The sequence below is a fragment of the Eptatretus burgeri genome, chromosome 2 (genome assembly GCF_056783735.1).
Source record: "Eptatretus burgeri isolate ZD-2024b chromosome 2, Ebu_testis_v1, whole genome shotgun sequence".
Taxonomy (NCBI): Eukaryota; Metazoa; Chordata; class Myxini; order Myxiniformes; family Myxinidae; genus Eptatretus; species Eptatretus burgeri.
Window position 1 is genome coordinate 124,224,841 of NC_140962.1, and position 22,869 is coordinate 124,247,709.

Consider the following 22,869-nt stretch of genomic DNA (forward strand, 5'->3'; position numbering starts at 1 on the left):
TGGTTAGCCAGAGTAACGACTTTGTTGAAAACCCATGGCGGAAAGTTGCCAGTGGGAAAGAATAAACAAACAATAAAAGACCTTAAAACAACCATTTTTGAGGCACAAAGTGACAATTCTTCTAACTCGGTAAACTTGCACTGATTTTTCATACTTGGTGCATTGTGGATGGCTGACATGTCTGTACATTTCAAACTGTAGCAATACCCTCGGATATCTTCCTGGCTGGCTGAATGCAGGCCGCTGGATAGTCTGTCCAACCTCGCGGAGCGTGGAGTGGAAGGTGGAGATGTTTCGCACTTTATAGTTGTTTTGTCTTCACGACTGTCATCTCTGGAGCCTGAAGGCTGGGTACCAGTGGAGGGGAAAATAAAATGACAGCAGCGAATCCAGGATAGTATCATCATAAAGCAATGGCTTAGAAATCATAAAAAAAAGAAACAACACTTATAGTGATATTTTAAGTGTTTTTGGTCAAATTGTGCTTGGTCAAAATATCCTTGATTTCAAATATTTTAAGATTGCAAGAAAAAAAAAGGATTATTGCAGAATAAAACATAATACAGTAGCATTATTTGTGAAATAAAGATTACTTCCAAGATGATACCGTTAATAGACTTGAGCAACGAGATCAACAAAAATATGTATTTTGGGGGGATTTTTTTGAAAGGATTTTACTTCTCAAAGAACATGGAAATCAATACGTCATAATTTTGTTATTGTAATATATGGTTTATTAACTTAAAGAAGGGAAAGCTCAAGGAAGAGCCAGTCAGCAGAGAGTGAGAAGCCAATCATTTCAATAATGGAGAAACTAAAACACATGGATAAAGGGGTCTAATCTCTGGAGGCCCATACACTTGATTCAGTGTCACGATGTTCAAGATAAATCGAGAAACATTTCAATGGTGGAATAATTCCTGGACAGATCGTCAATCTATCACAGGATACTCAACTGAAAATGACAAGGATTTGGAAGTCGTTTGTGGGATCTGGATTTATATATTTATTTATTCGTATGCAGCCTATAACCGCTTAGCTGCATCATTTTCTGAGGACATGGCTGTGCCACCGATGCAACGTTCATTTACCAGAATGCTGGTACTCATTTTGCTGACCTCAGAAGGATGACAGACCGAGTCAACCCTACCTGGAGTTAATTGAACAGCTCAACAGGGGCTTGAACTCAAGACCCTAGGATCTTAATCCAAGCATTAAGCCAATACCAGGCCTGTATCTGCAATAACTCAACCCCTCTTCACCAGAGACACTGTACGATATTTAATCACCACCAGCAAACAGTGCTGGCAGACGGGTATTCTGGCTTGATGTCGAGCCTATGAACGTTATAATACATCGCCTTTTATGTAATAAAACGCCAGGGTAACAGTTTATAGCTGGGTGAGGTTACTATACAGGCTAGAAAGCTTAGAGGAGGGTGTGCATGCCTCTCGGCTATCCAGCAAACCAGACTCAAGGCAAAGAGAAAAGTAAAACAGACAAAGGTATGCTGAATAGCCATATGAGGCTAACACTGTCCCTTTAGCACATTAGTGTTAAATGTAGTTTTAAACACCACAAGGAGTTGGTGGTCACCACACAAGTCTCACTTCTGGCTATTCAGCAGTGAATTACAGAATCTTTAACAATGTAGAAAATAAGTGTGCCTCAAATGATGAAGCTAAATTGCAAAAGGTTTAAGCTGCAAGTCTTTATCTGAGACATAATGATAACTGATAAAAAAAGAAATCATCAGCTGTTTTTTGGTTGTCAACAACAAGGTCTTATCTGGTCTATAGGTTACAAATGGCATTAATGATGTAGTCCTTAATTAGTGGGACTTCTTTGGAGGGAAACCTCAATATGTTGCTCAGTCGTCGCTGTTTGTTTGTTTCCGCAATCTTACTTGAAAACACTTAGCCATGTGAAGCTGAAACTTTGGACATATCATTAGTGTGAGTTAGGAAAGAGATACTTCAATGATGGTGTAACAATAATAATAATAATAATAATAATGACAAAAATAATAATATGACTTCCCTTTAAAGGAATTTTGATGCAGGACGAGGCCATTAAGCCCAGAGCTTACATACCCCGATGGATGTACCCTTGCTCATCATTGTAGGCATGGTACCACTCATTGGTGGTGTGACCTTTCTCACTAGCATAGGTCCGGCCTCCCCCCCCCACACATTTTGCAGCCTTTCCCGATGCCACACGTTGCAGAACTCAAACACATAACTCACCCACACAGGCTCAACTGCCTGCGTGTCCACTAGAGTTGGCATTGCACCACACCCCTTTTGTCCCGGGTGTGCCAGAAGCACCCCTGCCAGGTCTAGACACACACCTGTGAGTGCCATCTCACACAGTATGGAGCTTGCTTCACAAACCACAGGACCTGCTTGCTTCTCCCTCCATGCTAATCCTTGCGTCTCGTCTCTGGGACGGTCTGTACTCTCTGGGGCAAAGCGACACCCACACCAGTAGGATGTCCTTCCAAGCCATTTCTTTCCTTAAAAATCCCCAATATATTTTCCCTACATCCCTGTACCCCTCTCTCTCTACCTCCACAAGTACTGACTCAACTCCGAAGACACCAGCCCTAACCTCTGCAAACCCTCCACTATACCCGTACCCTGAAAATCTCATTGTTTTCATACATTTTTGTTTTTCAGTTTATTCTCTACATTATCAAATTCTCCCTTCAAGTCTCTGATTTGTACCACTTTAATTTCACTTTATTTCATCCATTCTTGCAATTACGACCTGCAGCCAAACCAGTATAGTTTCCTGGGTGGCCGTCACGCCAGCCTCCTGGCGAGACTGCCCAGGAGTGGGGGAGGTTCCGATGCTATTCTCTTTCCTGCTCGGCCCCACCCCGGCTCACCTCCAAGCATAAGTTCCATATCATCCATCATGGTGTGAACATCAACAATTTGTTTTACGTTCCTGAGTGTGCTCAATTGGAAATAAAATCTACTTTATATTTAATTTCTTTTATATGCCCAATCATGCTTTATGCGCTCAAATTTAGATGTTTTTATTTTTCTTGGGGAGAGTCAGGACTAATCCCACTCCTGACACCAAATGTGGCATCAGAAGATACGTTACCAAGTGCTGTCCTTCGCAGGGGTATTATACCCCCAGTGCAGATGGGTTGTGTTCACGGATTGTCAAACATGACACCTTGGGGATGCAACGAAGATATGGTCTGTATCTCACTTCACCGAGTCAATGATAATTGCAATTAAACAAGCATCATCTCATCATCACCTTGTCAACGTATATGAAGGTAGTCCTGTAGATCTTCCGGTCTACACTATGGATCGTACTTGGTTAATATGGTAGTTGGTGCAGGATGGATTGCTCATGATTGGGTAACGGTTAGTGTAAGTGGAAACACTCATCCCCCCAAATCTTGTCTCGACCCTGTTTGAAAGCTTCAACAGACTGAGCATCCACAACATTCTTGGGAAGACTATTTCAGTCTTTGAGTACCCTCTGACTAAAGAATTTTTTCCTCACGTCTAACTTACACCTCGGCACAAAGAGTTTAAGGGAGTGGCACCACGGTGAAAGGCATTGAGCCAGATTGAAGAAATGTTCTGGTCCAATCCGGTCGATTCCATGTAGCACCTTAAATGTTTGGATCATATCACCATACATTTTAATTTTAAGATTAACAAACACATAAAAAAACAAGTATTTCATTAAGTGCACTGTTACTTTTGAAACCCTGCATCATGTCATAAATTAAGCGATATACCGTCAAACTAGATATTGCATCATTCAGGAATGCAAAGTTATGCAAAGCACAATCTTTTCACAGACGTTGATAGGGAAGTTTGACAAAACAAACGAGAAGGACACTCGGTAGAGCACATACCTCCACCACGTAATGCCTTATCCACAAGAACATATCGGGCCCAACACATTTTTGAAATATCATGCTATCGTATTGCTTTTGGCCCTATCTCTCAATGGTGAAGAATCACTGTAAATATTAAATAATTCTTGTATCCGGATCTGGATCTTCACAAAAATCTAATCAGTTAATCCATGTCACACACCCAACCTTCCCACCAAATTTCATCCGGCTCCGTCCACATTTTTTTGAGATATCCTGCACACAAACAAACAAACAGACTTTGTGCTATTCTGGTTCACAGTTTCAGACCCATGGGGACCAACACACATCTCATAACCATCCCTATCAGTTCCAGTCGATGCATTGAAATCCCACAAGACTGGAAGAGTATCTCGCCTGGGGCAATGATCAATCACAGAATTGAGCGTGGCATCGAATGCGTCCTTCACGGTGAGATCACTCGCCTCAGTCGGAGCAAATATAGAGACCAGGGAAATGACACCCAAGGAGTGACTCATAATACTTAGTCTCATAATACGCTCGTTGACCGGTGTTACCTCACTTATCATTGGAGTCAGCTTATTGGACACTACGACAGCAACTCCTTGAGTATGGTAATCATCAGAGTGACCAGACCAATAGTAGGTAAAACCACCCACAGACAGACAGAAAGGGGTGAAAACGTAACCTCCTTCACCTTCAGTGGCGAAGGTAATAAGTTGTCCTAACAGCTTGTCTTAAATGAAGTAATTGATGAAGCAATAACGTAAATTGATGCATGTTTATCTCGATCACCAAATGCAATGCCAAATGGGAAAGGTTTTACACAAACTAACTTCAGGAAAAATGTGTAACACCAACATTTTGGTGCAATCATCCAATGGTACTATTAAATGCTCCCAGGTTTGCGTCTGGAGGAAAGGTCTGACTCGTGAGTTTTTGAACGACGCTTTCATTACCTTGCTTCTAACTACATTTTTAAATGTGCTGCCAACTTGAAGAATGCCTAAAGTGTGCATATGTTTATCTTCGGCAAATCAACAAACGGTAAAAACCTCACTTGGTCAGAGTTCAGACAGCCGGAAATCGCATTCGACTGGAAAGCGTCTGGAAAAAGTCTGACGCTGTGGCAAGGAATAATACACTCAAGCGTGAAATAATTCCGTGGTTTACACATAAGAATAAACTACAATATGGACTTGAAGTTGTCCTGTGATACTTCCTGTTTGCCCGACGACTGCTTTGCATTGCCGGTGTCGTGTTTATAGTGTGCTTTCACTCTGTAAGAATGCCAAAGGTCATGAAAAATCTGTTGTTCCTCAGATAGAGGACTTCTAAAGACATCCACAATTTTGGCCACGAAATATGAAATTTTGAAGAAACTGGAGTAGTGGGTCAGGCCATCCAAAGTCTATGATACTAAGATACCAAAGCAAAGCTCCATCATTTAATTAAGAGTGATTCTGAGGTTTGGGGAGCCTTGGATGTGCTGTGCAGTATTATTGGCTCAAAACAAGGAGGGAGACTCTTAAAATACGACTCATTGATTTTGATGCAACACAATGAGGAGAGAAGTACTTCAGGCAAAGTTTGCAAAGAATCTGAAACAACAGAAACTTCAGACTCTTCCGACCGCAGTCCTATGCCGGTCAACCTTGGCCTTCCTCATCGAATGAACCATCACCTACCACATCAAATTTCTGACAAAGTAGGTGGGTATTATTTACTTAATGTTATTTTCAGCACATCAGAAATCCCCATATCTGGAAGTAGCCAATTCCTATGTGAATGGAAAAGAAAAAGAAAAAAAGAAAAGAAAAAAGAAATTCATCTGCTTACAACGATCAGTTGTACATAAGTCATAATTTCATGTCCATGGATAACTACCACGGTCTTGGTGTCTTGAACCACAACCATGACGATGTGTGCAAAATACACTATTAAACTGAAGTATTGCATACTCGATGCTGTAAGGTCAGACTTCAAATTTGTAGTTTTACCAACATCAACTAATTCTCTCGTACTTCAACCAGGCAGCACTCATACTTATCTATGCAAGCTTCATCTGCCCAACTTAGCACATGGGAAACAATTACACATGCTGTTTCTTCTTCAAAATGGGCATTTGTTTTACTGGATTTTGATAAATTTATTGGTGGCCAGGATTCAAATCCATGACTTGGGTTGAAAAGCTCATAACTTGATTTCATCCTTGGTTTGCCAGGACTCGCATCATGGTAGAAATGCATGAAGATACTTCATAAGTTATAGGTATGTAGAAATGCTTAAGTGCTTATCCACATAATGTCACAGAAACAAAATTCACCAATGGAACCTTGAAGATAAATGAAGTAGTTTCAAACACTGAGAAGAATGGATCAAAAAATAGTCTACATCATAAATGCAAAAGCAACACACATTGACAGTTGATGTCAAACCGCACAACGTTAAGAAGACATTCGAGGTATTATGAAGGAAGGGTTACATGGTTGCCAAAGCATACCAACACAGCGACACCAGGCCGTTCCGCATCCCTGGCAGGACTGCGAGCAGAAAACTTGGGTGTAGATCGACCGCTGATGGGAGGAGAGGAGCTTGTGAGCGATGAAGTCGTTAACGAAGGTGGCACAGAGCTCGTTGCCCGTAATCGAGCAAGAGTGACACTGTCCAAGCTGCCACTGCCTACACGGTTCTCAATTTCCTCTGCCCGCTGCTCTGTCGTCTCTTTTTCTTCCTGAATCAATCTGTAATTTGGCAACAAGAGGAAAATATTTTATGATGCCAGTGAACGATACACTTCATCCCTCATAAAGTTTAAAGACAAAAATAATTTCCCACATGATATATCGTAGTTATTCTGCCGTGCTCTTTTATCTCCTAAAACTGGATTATAATATTTTTTTGATTCGACATATCGAGACAAATGTTATTTTACCATGACACAATAGGATAGGGTTAGTCATAATTAAAGCTGCATCATATCATGATATTAAGTGTATTCAGTGTACGGAGAAGGAATGAGGTGATCTTTGAACCAACACCAACTTGTTTGATTTCGGTTTTACGTTTTGATAAAAAAAAAAGAAACCGTGGCATATTTCACACTTTTAGGTGCCATTCTATTTCACAAGGAGAATAACAAGGAATTTGAAGCATAAGCCGCTGTCACACCTTGACGTTTTAGCCAGCGTCTGGCAACGTATCAAAATGTATGTAAAACGCTGGCGTACGCTGAACTATTGATATTTTTTCCAGTTTTGGGCGTATTCATAACGAGGTGGACGTATGCATAACGTATTAGTAACGTACACAGAACGTTTCGAGAAATTATAGATAACTTATACCAACGAATGCTTAGCGTGTTGTCGGCATTCACAACCTATGCCCAACGATAGTCTAACTTATGCACAGCGTGCGGCAGCGTATCGCAGACGATCACGTGGCGTACGTAGCCTATTAAAAGGCTGCGGCTCGACGATTCAAATCATAACCGCACTAGACATCGAAGTGTCAAGCCGCTGTCACAACTTGACGTTTTAGCCAGTGTTTGCCGACGTATGAAATATTTGCCGAATACGCTGGCACACGTCGAATACGTTATGGGTAAGTTTTGTATACGTTAAGAGCACGCTGAAGCACGCTGGCATAAGTCGTAGTACATCGTAGTACACCGAGCATGCTGAAAATTTTTCGACGTATGCCAGCGTATGACTCACACGTTCCGCATACGCTGGCCATACGTTGTAGGCACGTTATGCGATCGTTGACACGTCGACACATGTTACTTGTAAGTTACTCATAAATCAAAACACGTTGAGGTAATGTTTAGCATACCCAAAACTTATTTCTTACCTATGAGTAACATGCTTTGAACCTATGTGTAACGTATCTCCAACGCATATTGACGTATAGGCCCGGTCACACCTTGACATTTTAGCCAGCGATGGCAACGTATTAAAATGTATGTAAAACGCTGGCTTACGTTGAACTTTTGATGTTTTTTTTTAAAGATTCGGACGTATTCATAGCGACTTGGTCTTATGTATTACGCATTGGTAACGGACACAGAACGTTTCGTTGTGTTATAGATAACTTATACCAACGAATGCTGAACCTGTTGTCGGCCTACACAACCGATGCCCAACGATAGTCTAACTTCGGCATAGTGCGTTGCACGCATCGGCGACGATGTCGTGACGTAGCCTATTAAAAGGCTGACGCACAACGATTCGAATCATAACTGCCGTCGAAATGGAAGTGTCAACATCGCGGTCACACCTTGGCGATCTTGCCAACGTATGCCGACCTAAGAAAAATGTGTCTAAAATGTTGAGGCACGTCAAATACGGTATGAGTAAGTTTGGTATAAGTGAGTAGAACGCTAAAGTACGCTATCATACGTCGTAGTAAGTAGAGTACGTCAAGAAATTTTAAACATGTTCAAAATTTTACGATGTACTCGGCGTATGACACACGTTCCGCATGCGATGGGGATAAGTTTTACACACGATATGTGGACGCTTACACACGTCCACAAAGGCTACTTATCAGCTACTCATAAGTCGAAACACGTCGCAGTAATGTCTTTTTTACGCGAAACTTATTTCTAACTTATGTTTGACGTGCTTTGAACCAATTCTTTACGTAGTCCCAACACACATCGACGTATGTAGACGTATTCCAATGACGTCTTCCGGTCGACAAAAAAAAATAAATGAACGTGTTTCTAGCTTACAACTGCCATATAAAGACGTGTTCCCAGCGGTTTTGGGAATTGGTATATAAAAATGGTGTTCATAAAAGGGGAACCCAACAGTGTTTTCGAGTCCTTTTTGAGTCGATGTCCATGTCAGCAGTAACAGTATCAGTATTAGTATTAGTATTAGTATTAGTATTAGTATTAGTATTAGTATTAGTAGTAGTTTGTTCATGTTGGCAGTAGTAGGTGAGTGTGAGGGGGAGGGTGTGGGTTATGATGGATCGTCCTTGCGTTTAACGATTTAACGATTTAAATGATAAACTCAACGATTTAAATGGCTGCATCTCCACCATTGAAAGTAGATGCTTGCACTCAACAATTGGATTTTTTTTACACTCAACGACTTTTAAACGGTTCCACTCAGCGAGTTTCATTGTTTACAATGAACGATTTAAATTGCTGTCACTCGCCTTTGTTTTTTGACGCTGGGGTTTGGAAATTTGAAGCGTTTCTTCTGAACGTGTTAAAACGCTCAAACTCGACTATTTTAAATAGACGTTGCCGATGGACAATTGGAATCATAGCCAAGCTAGACATCGAAGTGTGAACATCCTCGTCATGCCGAAGAAAAGTTTGAAGAATGCTGCAAATAAGTGTCCTGGCCGTGGCCGTGGACGCTGACGCAAGGACGATCCATTATACCGACGTCTTTCAGCCTATGAGTAACTTAAAAGTAACGTCTGTCGATGTGTGGCAACGATGCGTAACGTGCCAACAACACGTTAATCATAGGTTAGAAATAAGTTTCGGGTACGCTAAACATTACCTCGGCGTGTCTCAACTTATGATTAACTTACAAGTAGCATGTGTTGACATCTGTCAACGATCGCAGACCGTGCATACAACTTGTGGCCAGCGTAGCGGAACGTGTGAGTCATACGCCGGCATACGTCGTGAAATTTCAAGCATGAAAAAATTAGAGGACAACCAAAAAGTACAACGTTTAAAGCCAGCATACAATGACGTATGGCAGTGTTTTTCAGCGTGCTCTCAATGTTATCAAAACTTACCCATAACGTATTCAACGTGTGCCAGCGTTTTAGAAAAAAAATTCAAAAATCGGCATACGTTGGCTAAAACGTCAAGGTGTGACCGGGCCTTATGTAGATGTATTTGACGTCTTCCGGACGACCACAGGACTTACTGAACGTGTTACTAACTTACAGCTACCGTATAATGGCCTATTGGCAGCGTTTAGGGGAATTAGTATAGAAAAATGGGGTTCACACTGGAGGAAGCCGTCAGTGTTCTAGACTCCATGGTTTTTTTTTTAATTTTTTTTTTCTTTGGTATGATGGTGATGTTGACACTTCGATTTCTGGTGTGGTTATGATTTAAATCGTTGAGCGGCAGCCTATTAATTATATTATATTACAACCGCACTAGAAATCGAAGTGTCAACATCACCGTCATGCCGAAGAAAAAAAAAACAAAACAAACAAACAAACAAAAAAACCATGGATTCTGGAACACTGACACTAAACATAACCACGACGTGTTTCGACTTATGAGTAACTTACAAGTAACGTGTGTCAACGATCGCATAACGTGCCTACAACTTATGGCCAGCGTATGCGGAACGTGTGAGTCATACGCTGGCATACGTCAAAAATTTTTGAGCATGTTAAAATTTGTCAACGAGCTCGGTGTACTACGACGAATGCCAGCATACTACGACGTATGCCAGCATGCTCTTAACGTATACAAAACTTACCCATAACGTATTCAACGTGTGCCAGTGTTTTAGACAAATTTTTCATACGTCGACGTACGCTGGCTAAAACGTCAAGGTGTGACAGCGGCTATAAGGAGGCTATTTGGTCCATCGTGCCTGCACGACGTTTGTGGTCAGGACAATGTAATTATTGTGCAAGTATCAAATGATGATGTAAAACATTAAAATATCATTGTTGATCATAAATCCTCAGGTGGCTTGCTTTAAACTTTGCAACATTAACTTGGTGTCGTAATGAGCTACATCACACCTGTTCTTGTTACATACTCAGGCCTGATAGACAATGCCAAGGCTAATGTTTGTTCAACCTCACATGGAGATGAGTAAGACTAAAATTTGTGTCAATAGTGAGGAGGTGAAATCTATCAAGGTCAGAAATTTGTTTAGTGTATTTTATCAAATGTACCTGATCACAAGGGTTGGTTTAACTCCATTGCAATGCACAATCCGGGCACCACTTGCTCTCGTGTTAATACAACTGTGTAAATGTTTCAAGATACAAATGAATCAATCAATCGGCAAACCCTCTCATCTACTTTCTTAACAACTCTCCCAAAAACGTTCAGTCACTCAAACTCCTGGGTCTCAATCTCAGCCATGATCTTTCTTAGGCAGGCCACATCTCAAAGTTGGCCTCAAAAGCCAGTCGGCGACTGGGTATCCTCTGTTGTGTGAAGTCCTTCCTTGACACACCTGCACTCTTATCCACCGACAAGGGTTTAAACTGCAGCTGGGTGGAATACTGCTCTCCCCTCTGGACTGGCACTCCTGCTTCCCACCTTGCTCAACTTGTCATCGTGGAAACGAAGGTATTCAAGATAATTGGAATCTCTCGCAATGAAGCTGAGTGTATGAGTTTATCACATTGCCATCGCAGACAGGTCGGTGGTCTCTCTGTCTTTCTCCAGCCTCCTTGCTGGTCTTGCACCCTCTGCCCTCTCCGAACTTTGTCTCCCCCAGGTATCTCCCTTCTAGTGCAACTCCCAAAATTCAGAATTATTGCTTACCTCCACTCATTTGTTCCTCTTTTTTTCCTGTCCGTGGAATCAACTTCCACATTCTCTTCAATCTCAATCTTCCATCCAGGTCTTAAAGATAGCTGTTCACCACCATCTCAGATAATCTCCTCTCCAAAACCATGATCTTTCCTCCACCGATTAAACCATCCCCCTCCACAAATTTCTGTATCCATCTTATCCACTCCATGGATTCCACTCTACCCCTTAACCTTACCCGCAAATCCCTTGTCTGTCTCCATTTATTTTCTCCCTCGGCCTTGTAGTTGGCATTGTCTTCTTTTTCTTCTTCCTGATCCTTTTATTACGTTGGTCCTGATCTGCTCTGTATTCTAGCTCTTCCATGAACTTTGACTCTTTATTCCAAAAAAAAAAAATCAATTGCTGCATTGGACTTCCATTAGGGTGTCTTGGAAGGTGTAAGAAAGAATGGTCGTTGAAGTATGAAGACAAACCTTTTTATAGAAACAGATAAATATAGAAATTGTTTCAAAAAAAAAAGAGAAATTAAATCAAATATGTTGACAATAAAAAGTAAAACGAATAATCATGAGTATTTCAAAACAAAATGCAAATAGCAGTTTTATAGACAAACGACTACAACAAAAGTACAATGATATGCAGGACTTCCAAACCTGATCTCTTTGTTTATGGCATCCAGTTGTTCCTGCAACATGAGAGCTAGCGTTTGTGCATCAGACTGTCCACCAGGTGATAGCACTTCGGCAGAACTGAAAATTGGATCATCATCATCTTCTTGATCTGAAACCTCAGCATCGCTCTCGAAAGCCTGAGCAACACTGGCCAACACACTGGCCTGCTGCACGCGCTGCCAGTCCTGCTCATTAAGAGTTTGCACCTACACAAAGCAACAAGAAAGAGCTCATCATTTCAAAGATCTGATCAAATTGAATATCATCTTTGTCATGACTACAGATAATAGAGGCAAAATGGTAGTTGAAATTCATGCTTCTTGCTTTTGCAAATGCGAAAATGCTCAGTCGTGATGTTTTTTTTTTTAATCACCATTATTATTATTATTATTATGATCAAATTATTATTAAAACAGTTTGTAAGGCTCATCAAATAGCTAGTTCATATACTAAATGGAGGATGAGGAATTGAATTGGAGATATTAGCCTACATTAACATGAATTATATGGACGTACTGTATATATGTGTGTGTGTGTGTGTGTGTGTGTGTGTGTGTGTGTGTGTGTGTGTGTGTGTGTGTGTGTGTGTGTGTGTGTGTGTGTGTGTGTGTGTGTGTGTGTGTGTGTGTGTGTGTGTGTGTGTGTGTGAGATCACTAACCTGATATTACATACATGGAAATTTAATAAGAACTAAGACAACAAAAAGCAACAAGCTAATGTTTGCGATTAATAAAACATTGCAGCTCAAGAAACCATCACTGTATAAAATGCATATACCAAAAGGCTGGATAGATAAACACCTCTTTTATATTTCAACAGAACAGACGACACTTCTCAAATTAAGACAAAAAGGTGTCGTGGAGGAATGTTCTCCTGAAATACATGTGCATTTACTCATATTTCAATAGTGTCATGAATATTAAGTGAAATGTTTCATTCGCTGTTTCACAAGGGCATATAAAAAAGGTCCTACACCTGCCAACATTCCAAACCAAAAGTCATTATTTCCTTCAACCCCACAAAGTCCCAAATGTCTCCAAACACACAGAAATTGTGAAAATGTCTAAATGTTACCTGAATGTGGCCACTGATTCTTGTTGATAGAATGAGCACAATTAAGGCAAGAGTAGAGTGCTCAAAACGCAAAACCTTGAATTTTTAAGGAAACGCACTGTAGCATTTCTGTACCAGCATCAAACGCAAGTATGAGCCATACTTTGTAGCAGAAAGTGCAAATGTCCTTTTCTTTGATAACGTTTAATTTATGATCTAATTTAATCTTGCATATGATAAATTACAGCTCACGGATCTAAGTCTAATTTGGACAGCCAAGTTGCAGCATTGTCTGTTGTTCGGTGGATTGCCCTAAATCCTTCATCAAATTTCCGCAGGTGACACTCATTCACAATGTGATGAATAGTCTGATCTGGGTGACCACAGTTACATGCTAGGCTGTCTTTGAGGTTCCATTTGTGGAGGGAGTGTGATGTCCTAATCATTTATGATGTACTTGATATACTAAAATAGTGTTCGCAACGAGAGGTTTCATAAACACTTTTGGGAGCTGTGCCATTAATTCTGTAATAATACTGTCAAACATTCTTATTTCCCATGTGCAGTAAATTTGAAACAGTTTGCGGCAAAACAAAAATCCAAGGTCAAGTTCTTGCCTTGATCAAATGACAATCATCACTCACCTACTTTAGATCATATTAATTTCTTACATCAATTTAGATCACTGAATTGCCTCAGTCAATTTCTTGACCATTTAATTGCCTTATTAAATTTAGATTGTCCTTAATTGCTAAATTCAAATTGGATGATCACTTGTCAAGTTCAATCAATGTCATCCTTCAATTGTCTCAATAAATTTAGATCTCCACACTGTCAATTGCCTGAATCAAGTTAGATAATCACTTGCCGCAATCAATTTATATCGTCATAAACTGATCAATTTATACCGTAACTCACCCGATCAATTTATACCGTCACTCACCTGATCAATCTATATTCTATATCATCACAATCCCGATCAATTTTATCATCACGAACCCCATCAATTTATATCGTCATAAACTGATCAATTTATACCGTCACTAACCCGATCAATTTATGTCGTCACTAACCTGATCAATCTATATCATCACAAACCCGATCAATTTATATCGTCACTCACCTGATCATTCTATATTCTATATCATCACAAACCCGATCAATTTTTTATCATCACGAACCCCATCAATTTATATCGTCATAAACTGATAAATTTATACCGTCACTAACCCGATCAATTTATATCGTCACTAACCTGATCAATCTATATCATCACAAACCCGATCAATTTATATCGTCACTAACCCGATGAATTTATATCGTCACTAACCCCATCAATTTATATTGTCACTAACCCCATCAATTTATATTATCACTAACCCGATCAATTTATATAATCACAACCCCATCAATTTATATTGTCACTAACCGATCAATTTATATTGTCACTAACCGATCAATTTATATTGTCACTAACCCGATCAATTTATATCATGACGAACCCCATCAATTTATATTGTCACTAACCCGATCAATTTATATCGTCACGAATCCGATCAATTAATATTATCACTAACCCAATCAACTTATATTGTCATGAACCCAATCAATTTACAGCGTCAATAACCCAATCAATTTATATCATCACAAACCCAATCAATTTATATCATCACTAACCTGATCGATTTATATCGTCACTGATACTATAAGTCTATATTGTCACTAACCTGATCAATTTATATCGTCACAAACCCAATCAATTTATATCATCACGAACCCAATCAATTTATATCGTCACTAACCCAATCAATAGATATCGTCACAAACCCCATCAATTTATATCGTCACAAACCCCATCAATTTATATCGTCACAAACCCGATCAATATATATATATATATATATCGTCACTAACCCGATCAATTTATATCATCACTTACCCCATCAATTTATACCGTCACTAACCTGATGAATTTATATTGTCACTAACCCGAAAAATTTATATCATCACTAACCCCATCAATTTATATTGTCACTAACCCGATCAATTAATATCATCACCAACCCAATCAACTTATATTGTCATGAACCCAATCAATTTACATCGTCACTCACCCAATCAATTTATATCGTCACTAACCCGATCAATTTATATCATCACGAACCTGATCTATTTATATCATCACTAACCCTATAAGTCTATATTGTCACTAACCTGATCAATTTATATCGTCACGAACCCAATCAATTTATATCATCACGAACCCGATCAATTTATATCGTCACGAACCCGATCAATATATATCCTCACTAACCCGATCAATTTATATCATCACTAACCCCATCAATTTATACCGTCACTAACCTGATCAATTTATATTGTCACTAACCCGATCAATTTATATCATCACCAAACCCATCAATTTATATCGTCACGAACCCGATCAATTTATATCATCACTACCCCATCAATTTATACCGTCATGAACCCAATCAATTTATATCATCACGAACCCGATCAATTTATATCATCACGAACCCGATCAATATATATCCTCACTAACCCGATCAATTTATATCATCACTAACCCCATCAATTTATACCGTCACTAACCTGATCAATTTATATTGTCACTAACCCGATCAATTTATATCATCACCAAACCCATCAATTTATATCATCACGAACCCGATCAATTTATATCATCACTACCCCATCAATTTATACCATCACTAACCTGATCAATTTATATTGTCACTAACCCGATCAATTTATATCATCACCAAACCCATCAATCTATATCATCACAAACCCGATCAATTTATATCGTCACTAACCCGATGAATTTATATCGTCACTAACCCCATCAATTTATATTGTCACTAACCCCATCAATTTATATTATCACTAACCCGATCAATTTATATAATCACAACCCCATCAATTTATATTGTCACTAACCGATCAATTTATATTGTCACTAACCCAATCAATTTATATCATGACGAACCCCATCAATTTATATTGTCACTAACCCGATCAATTTATATCGTCACGAATCCGATCAATTAATATTATCACTAACCCAATCAACTTATATTGTCATGAACCCAATCAATTTACAGCGTCAATAACCCAATCAATTTATATCATCACAAACCCAATCAATTTATATCATCACTAACCTGATCGATTTATATCGTCACTGATACTATAAGTCTATATTGTCACCAACCTGATCAATTTATATCGTCACAAACCCAATCAATTTATATCATCACGAACCCAATCAATTTATATCGTCACTAACCCAATCAATATATATCGTCACAAACCCCATCAATTTATATCGTCACAAACCCCATCAATTTATATCGTCACAAACCCGATCAATATATATATATATATATATATATATATATATATATATATATATATATATATATATATATATATATATATATATCGTCACTAACCCGATCAATTTATATCATCACTTACCCCATCAATTTATACCGTCACTAACCTGATGAATTTATATTGTCACTAACCCGAGAAATTTATATCATCACTAACCCCATCAATTTATATTGTCACTAACCCGATCAATTAATATCATCACCAACCCAATCAACTTATATTGTCATGAACCCAATCAATTTACATCGTCACTCACCCAATCAATTTATATCGTCACTAACCCGATCAATTTATATCATCACGAACCTGATCTATTTATATCATCACTAACCCTATAAGTCTATATTGTCACTAACCTGATCAATTTATATCGTCACAAACACAATCAATTGATATCATCACGAACCTGATCGATTTATATCGTCACTGAAACTATAAGTCTATATTGTCACTAACCTGATCAATTTATATCGTCACGAACCCAATCAATTTATATCATCACGAACCCGATCAATTTATATCGTCACGAACCCGATCAATATATATCCTCACTAACCCGATCAATTTATATCATCACTAACCCCATCAATTTATACCGTCACTAACCTGATCAATTTATATTGTCACTAACCCGATCAATTTATATCATCACCAAACCCATCAATTTATATCGTCACGAACCCGATCAATTTATATCATCACTACCCCATCAATTTATACCGTCACTAACCTGATCAAATTATATTGTCACTAACCCGATCAATTTATATCATCACTAACCCCATCAATTTATATTGTCACCAACCCGATCAATTTATCTCGTCACTAATCCAATCAATTAATATCATCACGAACCCAATCAATTTATATCGTCACTAACCCAATCAATATATATCGTCACGAACCCGATCAATTTATATCGTCACTAACCCGGTCAATATATATCCTCACTAACCCGATCAATTTATATAATCACTAACCCCATCAATTTATACCGTCACTAAACTGATCAATTTATATTGTCACTAACCCGATCAATTTATATCATCACCAAACCCATCAATTTATATCGTCACGTACCCGATCAATTTATATCATCACTACCCCATCAATTTATACCGTCACGAACCTGATCAAATTATATTGTCACTAACCCGATCAATTTATATCATCACTAACCCCATCAATTTATATTGTCACCAACCCGATCAATTTATATCATCACTAATCCGACCAATTAATATCATCACCAACCCAATCAACTTATATTGTCATGAACCCAATCAATTTACATCGTCACTCACCCAATCAATTTATATCGTCACTAACCCGATCAATTTATATCATCACGAACCTGATCTATTTATATCATCACTAACCCTATAAGTCTATATTGTCACTAACCTGATCAATTTATATCGTCACAAACACAATCAATTGATATCATCACGAACCTGATCGATTTATATCGTCACTGAAACTATAAGTCTATATTGTCACTAACCTGATCAATTTATATCGTCACGAACCCAATCAATTTATATCATCACGAACCCGATCAATTTATATCATCACGAACCCGATCAATATATATCCTCACTAACCCGATCAATTTATATCATCACTAACCCCATCAATTTATACCGTCACTAACCTGATCAATTTATATTGTCACTAACCCGATCAATTTATATCATCACCAAACCCATCAATTTATATCGTCACGAACCCGATCAATTTATATCATCACTACCCCATCAATTTATACCATCACTAACCTGATCAAATTATATTGTCACTAACCCGATCAATTTATATCATCACTAACCCCATCAATTTATATTGTCACCAACCCGATCAATTTATATCGTCACTAATCCGATCAATTAATATCATCACGAACCCAATCAATTTATATCGTCACTAACCCAATCAATATATATCGTCACGAACCCGATCAATTTATATCGTCACTAACCCGATCAATATATATCCTCACTAACCCGATCAATTTATATAATCACTAACCCCATCAATTTATACCGTCACTAAACTGATCAATTTATATTGTCACTAACCCGATCAATTTATATCATCACCAAACCCATCAATTTATATCGTCACGTACCCGATCAATTTATATCATCACTACCCCATCAATTTATACCGTCACGAACCTGATCAAATTATATTGTCACTAACCCGATCAATTTATATCATCACTAACCCCATCAATTTATATTGTCACCAACCCGATCAATTTATATCATCACTAATCCGACCAATTAATATCATCACCAACCCAATCAACTTATATTGTCATGAACCCAATCAATTTACATCGTCACTAATCCAATGAATTCATATCGTCACTAACCCGATCAATTTATATCATCACAAACCTGATCTATTTATATCATCACTAACCCTATAAGTCTATATTGTCACTAACCTGATCAATTTATATCGTCACGAACCCAATCAATTTATATCATCACTAACCCTATAAGTCGATATTGTCACAAACCCGATCAATATATATCGTCACTAACCCAATCAATTTATATCGTCACTAACTCGATCAATATATCTCATCACTAACCCAATCAAACTATATCGTCACTTACCCAATCAATTTATATCGTCACGAACCTGATCAATTTATATCGTCACTAACCCAATCAATTTATATCGTCACTAACCCGATCAATATATCTCATCACTAACCTGATCTATTTATATCATCACCAACACTATAAGTCTATATTGTCACTAACCTGATCAATTTATATCGTCATGAACCCAATCAATTTATATCATCATGAACCCGATCAATTTACATCGTCACTAACCCGATCAATTTACATCGTCACTAACCCAATCAATTTATATCGTCACTAACCCAATCAATTTATATCGTCACTAACCCAATCAATTTATATCGTCACTTACCCAATCAATTTATATCGTCACTAACCCAATCAATTTATATAATCACTAACCCGATCAATTTATATAGTCACGGACCCGATCAATTTATATCATCACTAACCCGATCAATTTATATCATCACTAACCCAATCAATTTATATCGTCACTAACCTGATCAATTTATATCACCACTAATCCCATCAATTTATATCATCACTAACTCAATCAATATATATAGTTACTAACCCGATCAATTTATATCGTCACTAACCCAATCAATTTATATTGGCACCAACCCGATCAATTTATATCACCACTCACCAGATCAATTTATATCATCACCAACCCAATTGATTTATATTGTCACTAACCTGATAAATTTATATCGTCACTAACCTGATAAATTTATATCGTCACTAAAAGATCAATTTATATCGTCACTAACCTGATCAATTCATATTGTCACGAACTTGATCAATTTATATTGTCCCGAACTTCATCCAGTTTAAATTGTTACTTGCATCAATCAACTGAGATCATGACATGTCAATGAATCTAGTCAACCAATTTAGATTGTTGCTTACCTCAATCAATTTGGATCATCACTTGCTTCAATCAGTTTGATTTCTTCACTTGCCTCAATTCATTTATATTGTTTGTTGCTTTCCTCGATCAAATTATATCATCACTTGCGTTGATCAATTTGGTGTATTATTTGTCAAAATCATTTTCAGTCACTTGCAGAAATTATCCATTTCATTCATTTGCCAATGCTCTCCCCTTTGGGCTGGTGTCCCTGCCTCACACCCTCCTCAGCTTGAAAACGTGTAAACCAAGGCTTTCAAGATGAGTGGAATCTTCCGCATCAAAGCTGGGTCTATGGGCAGACAGGTCGCTGGTCTATGTCTTCTCGCGCCTCCTTTCTGGTCTCGCAGCCTCTGCTTTTTCCGTGCTTTCTCTCGACCCACACCCTCCGCCCCAATGTTTCTGCAGGGCGCACATGGGCCACCATCAACCCCCTTCTGGTGAAACTCTCAAAATCCAGAATTACTGCTCACCTCCACTCATGAGCTCCTCTTTTTCCCCACCTGTGGAATAAATTTCCATATTGTCTTCAATCCCATTCTTCCCTCCAGGTCTTCAAGACAGCTGTTCACCACAATCTCAGATTTCTATCATCACTAATCACATCCAAAACCATGATCTTTTTGACACCATTAAACTACCCCCCCCCCACCAAGCCAATTTCCTCCAATTTTCCAGTTTTCCCTTTCTGAAAGTTTGCTTCTACATCCATATTGTTCACCCCTTGCATCCTCCCCTACCCCCCCCCATTCTTACCCGCATCCCTTGTTTGTTCGTCCCTATCTATTTGGACCATCAACCCTGCTGTTGATGTTTTCAACCCTCTCTCTCGCGTTCATTTTGTTATGTTGTCTCCTTATCCATTCTGTGTTGTAGCTCTTCCACGAGCTTCGACTCCACATCCCCAAAAAAAGTAATTTAATTAATTTGCCAACATGACTTTCCTTCATTTGCCTCCATTCTAATGAACCTCATTCCTCTCGGAAGTTCCTTGTCCATACACAAGGCTTTGTTAAACATGAAAATCCCAACACGAATCAATAGCAAGTGTAAACTAATGCTTTCGAATGATATGTGCTAGCGACTTTGTGTGCAAATGCGTTTGACATTTTGGTTGTCATTTGGTGAAAAATGCTGATCTACGTTTTGGTTTGGACTATCGGCTAATTTAATGAAATAAATGGGAAAATTCTGAGATTTGGAATAGCTGGCAGGTAGGGATTCCGGAAGGTAGACAGCCAACGCATGGCCCACGAATGAAGAAACCATGCAAAAATAAATAAATAAATAAATTCACAATACAAATTCATTGATCATACGACATCTTACTCCACTATAGTTGTGCAAGTGAAACGTTCTTTAAGTTTGCACGAAACAAGAAAATTATTTCCCGTTATCATTGCATCAGAAAGGAAACTGAACCAGCCCTTTGCAAACAGGCATCGTCGGCATCACGTGCTATTTCTCCCTCCATTAATTACATGAGTTCAATCACCATTTAACCTCGTATTCTATTACCATACATCACCACAACACTGAGTGAACACGAAGGTAGACTTACACAAGAGGAAAACTCCAGTGAAGCAGTGGAAAGAAAGCATCAAATATATGGAGAGAAATTAGCATTTTAAAGCATAATGCATCACAATATAAAGGCAGTTAAAAAACAAACAAACAAAAAACACACTCATTATGCCCCTCAAGAGAAATAACTGCTTAAGTTCAGTCATACAAGAAACAATTTACAAAAGATTAAAAAGGCCAGAAGAAGATTTATTTCAAGCACAGGGATTTTCAACATAACAAGAGGGTTGTTTTCTTTGGTTATAATACCGTTCTGCCAAATCATGTCATGACTTTTGATGATGTGTGTATTTTGATGAACCTAAGTGGGAAAGGTAGAAAAATATTGCAGGGTAATAACAATATACAGTGCTCCCTCGCTATATCGCGGTTCACTTTTCGCGGCTTCACTACATCGCGGGTTTTATTTTAATTATTTAAAATTAAAATCTATTATTTTAATTATTTTTAAGTAAAATATACTAAAAATAACATTATAAAATAGTAAAAAACAAATTAAAGTAAAAAAACAATATATATATATATATATATATATATATATATATATATATATATATATATATATATATATATATATATATATATATATATATATGTATGTATATATATATATATATATATATATATATATATATATATATATATATATATATACAGTGGGGAGAACAAGTATTTGATACACTGCCGATTTTGCAGGTTTTCCCACTTACAAAGCATGTAGAGGTCTGTAGTTTTCATCATAGGTACACTTCAACTGTGAAAGACGGAATCTTAAACAAAAATCCTGAAAATCACATTGTATGATTTTTAAATAATTAATTTGCATTTTATTGCATGAAATAAGTATTTGATACATCAGAAAAACAGAACTTAATATTTGGTACAGAAACCTTTGTTTGCAATTACAGAGATCAGACGTTTCCTGTAGTTCTTAACCAGGTTTGCACAGACTGCAGCAGGGATTTTGGCCCACTCCTCCATACAGATCTTCTCCAGATCCTTCAGGTTTCGGGGCTGTCGCTGGGCAACACAGACTTTCAGCTCCCTCCAAAGATTTTCCATTGGGTTCAGGTCTGGAGACTGGCTCGGCTACTCCAGGACCTTGAGATGCTTCTTCTGGAGCCACTCCTTAGTTGCCCTGGCTGTGTGTTTCGGGTCGTTGTCATGCTGGAAGACCCAGCCACACCCCATCTTCAATGCTCTTGTTGAGGGAAGGAGGTTGTTGGCCAAGATCTCGCGATACATGGCCCCATCCATCCTT

The 22,869-nt window shown here is 38.3% G+C and overlaps 1 protein-coding gene across 6 annotated transcripts in view; it reads right to left on the reverse strand.

Annotated features, from left to right (window-relative positions):
* The window catches only part of LOC147032991 (liprin-alpha-1-like), a 341,574-nt gene that overhangs the window by 48,670 nt on the left and 270,035 nt on the right, over positions 1 to 22,869 (reverse strand). For 5 of the 6 annotated variants that reach the window (XM_085871085.1, XM_085871082.1, XM_085871084.1 and 2 more), the window contains exons 14-16: positions 12,017 to 12,240; positions 6,375 to 6,615; positions 208 to 347 (exon numbers count right to left, since the gene is read on the reverse strand). In XM_085871085.1, coding sequence (XP_085727211.1) covers positions 208 to 347; positions 6,375 to 6,615; positions 12,017 to 12,240 — 605 coding nt within the window. The remainder of the gene's footprint in view (positions 1 to 207; positions 348 to 6,374; positions 6,616 to 12,016; positions 12,241 to 22,869) is intronic. The other variant, XM_085871083.1, reaches the window with a different exon arrangement.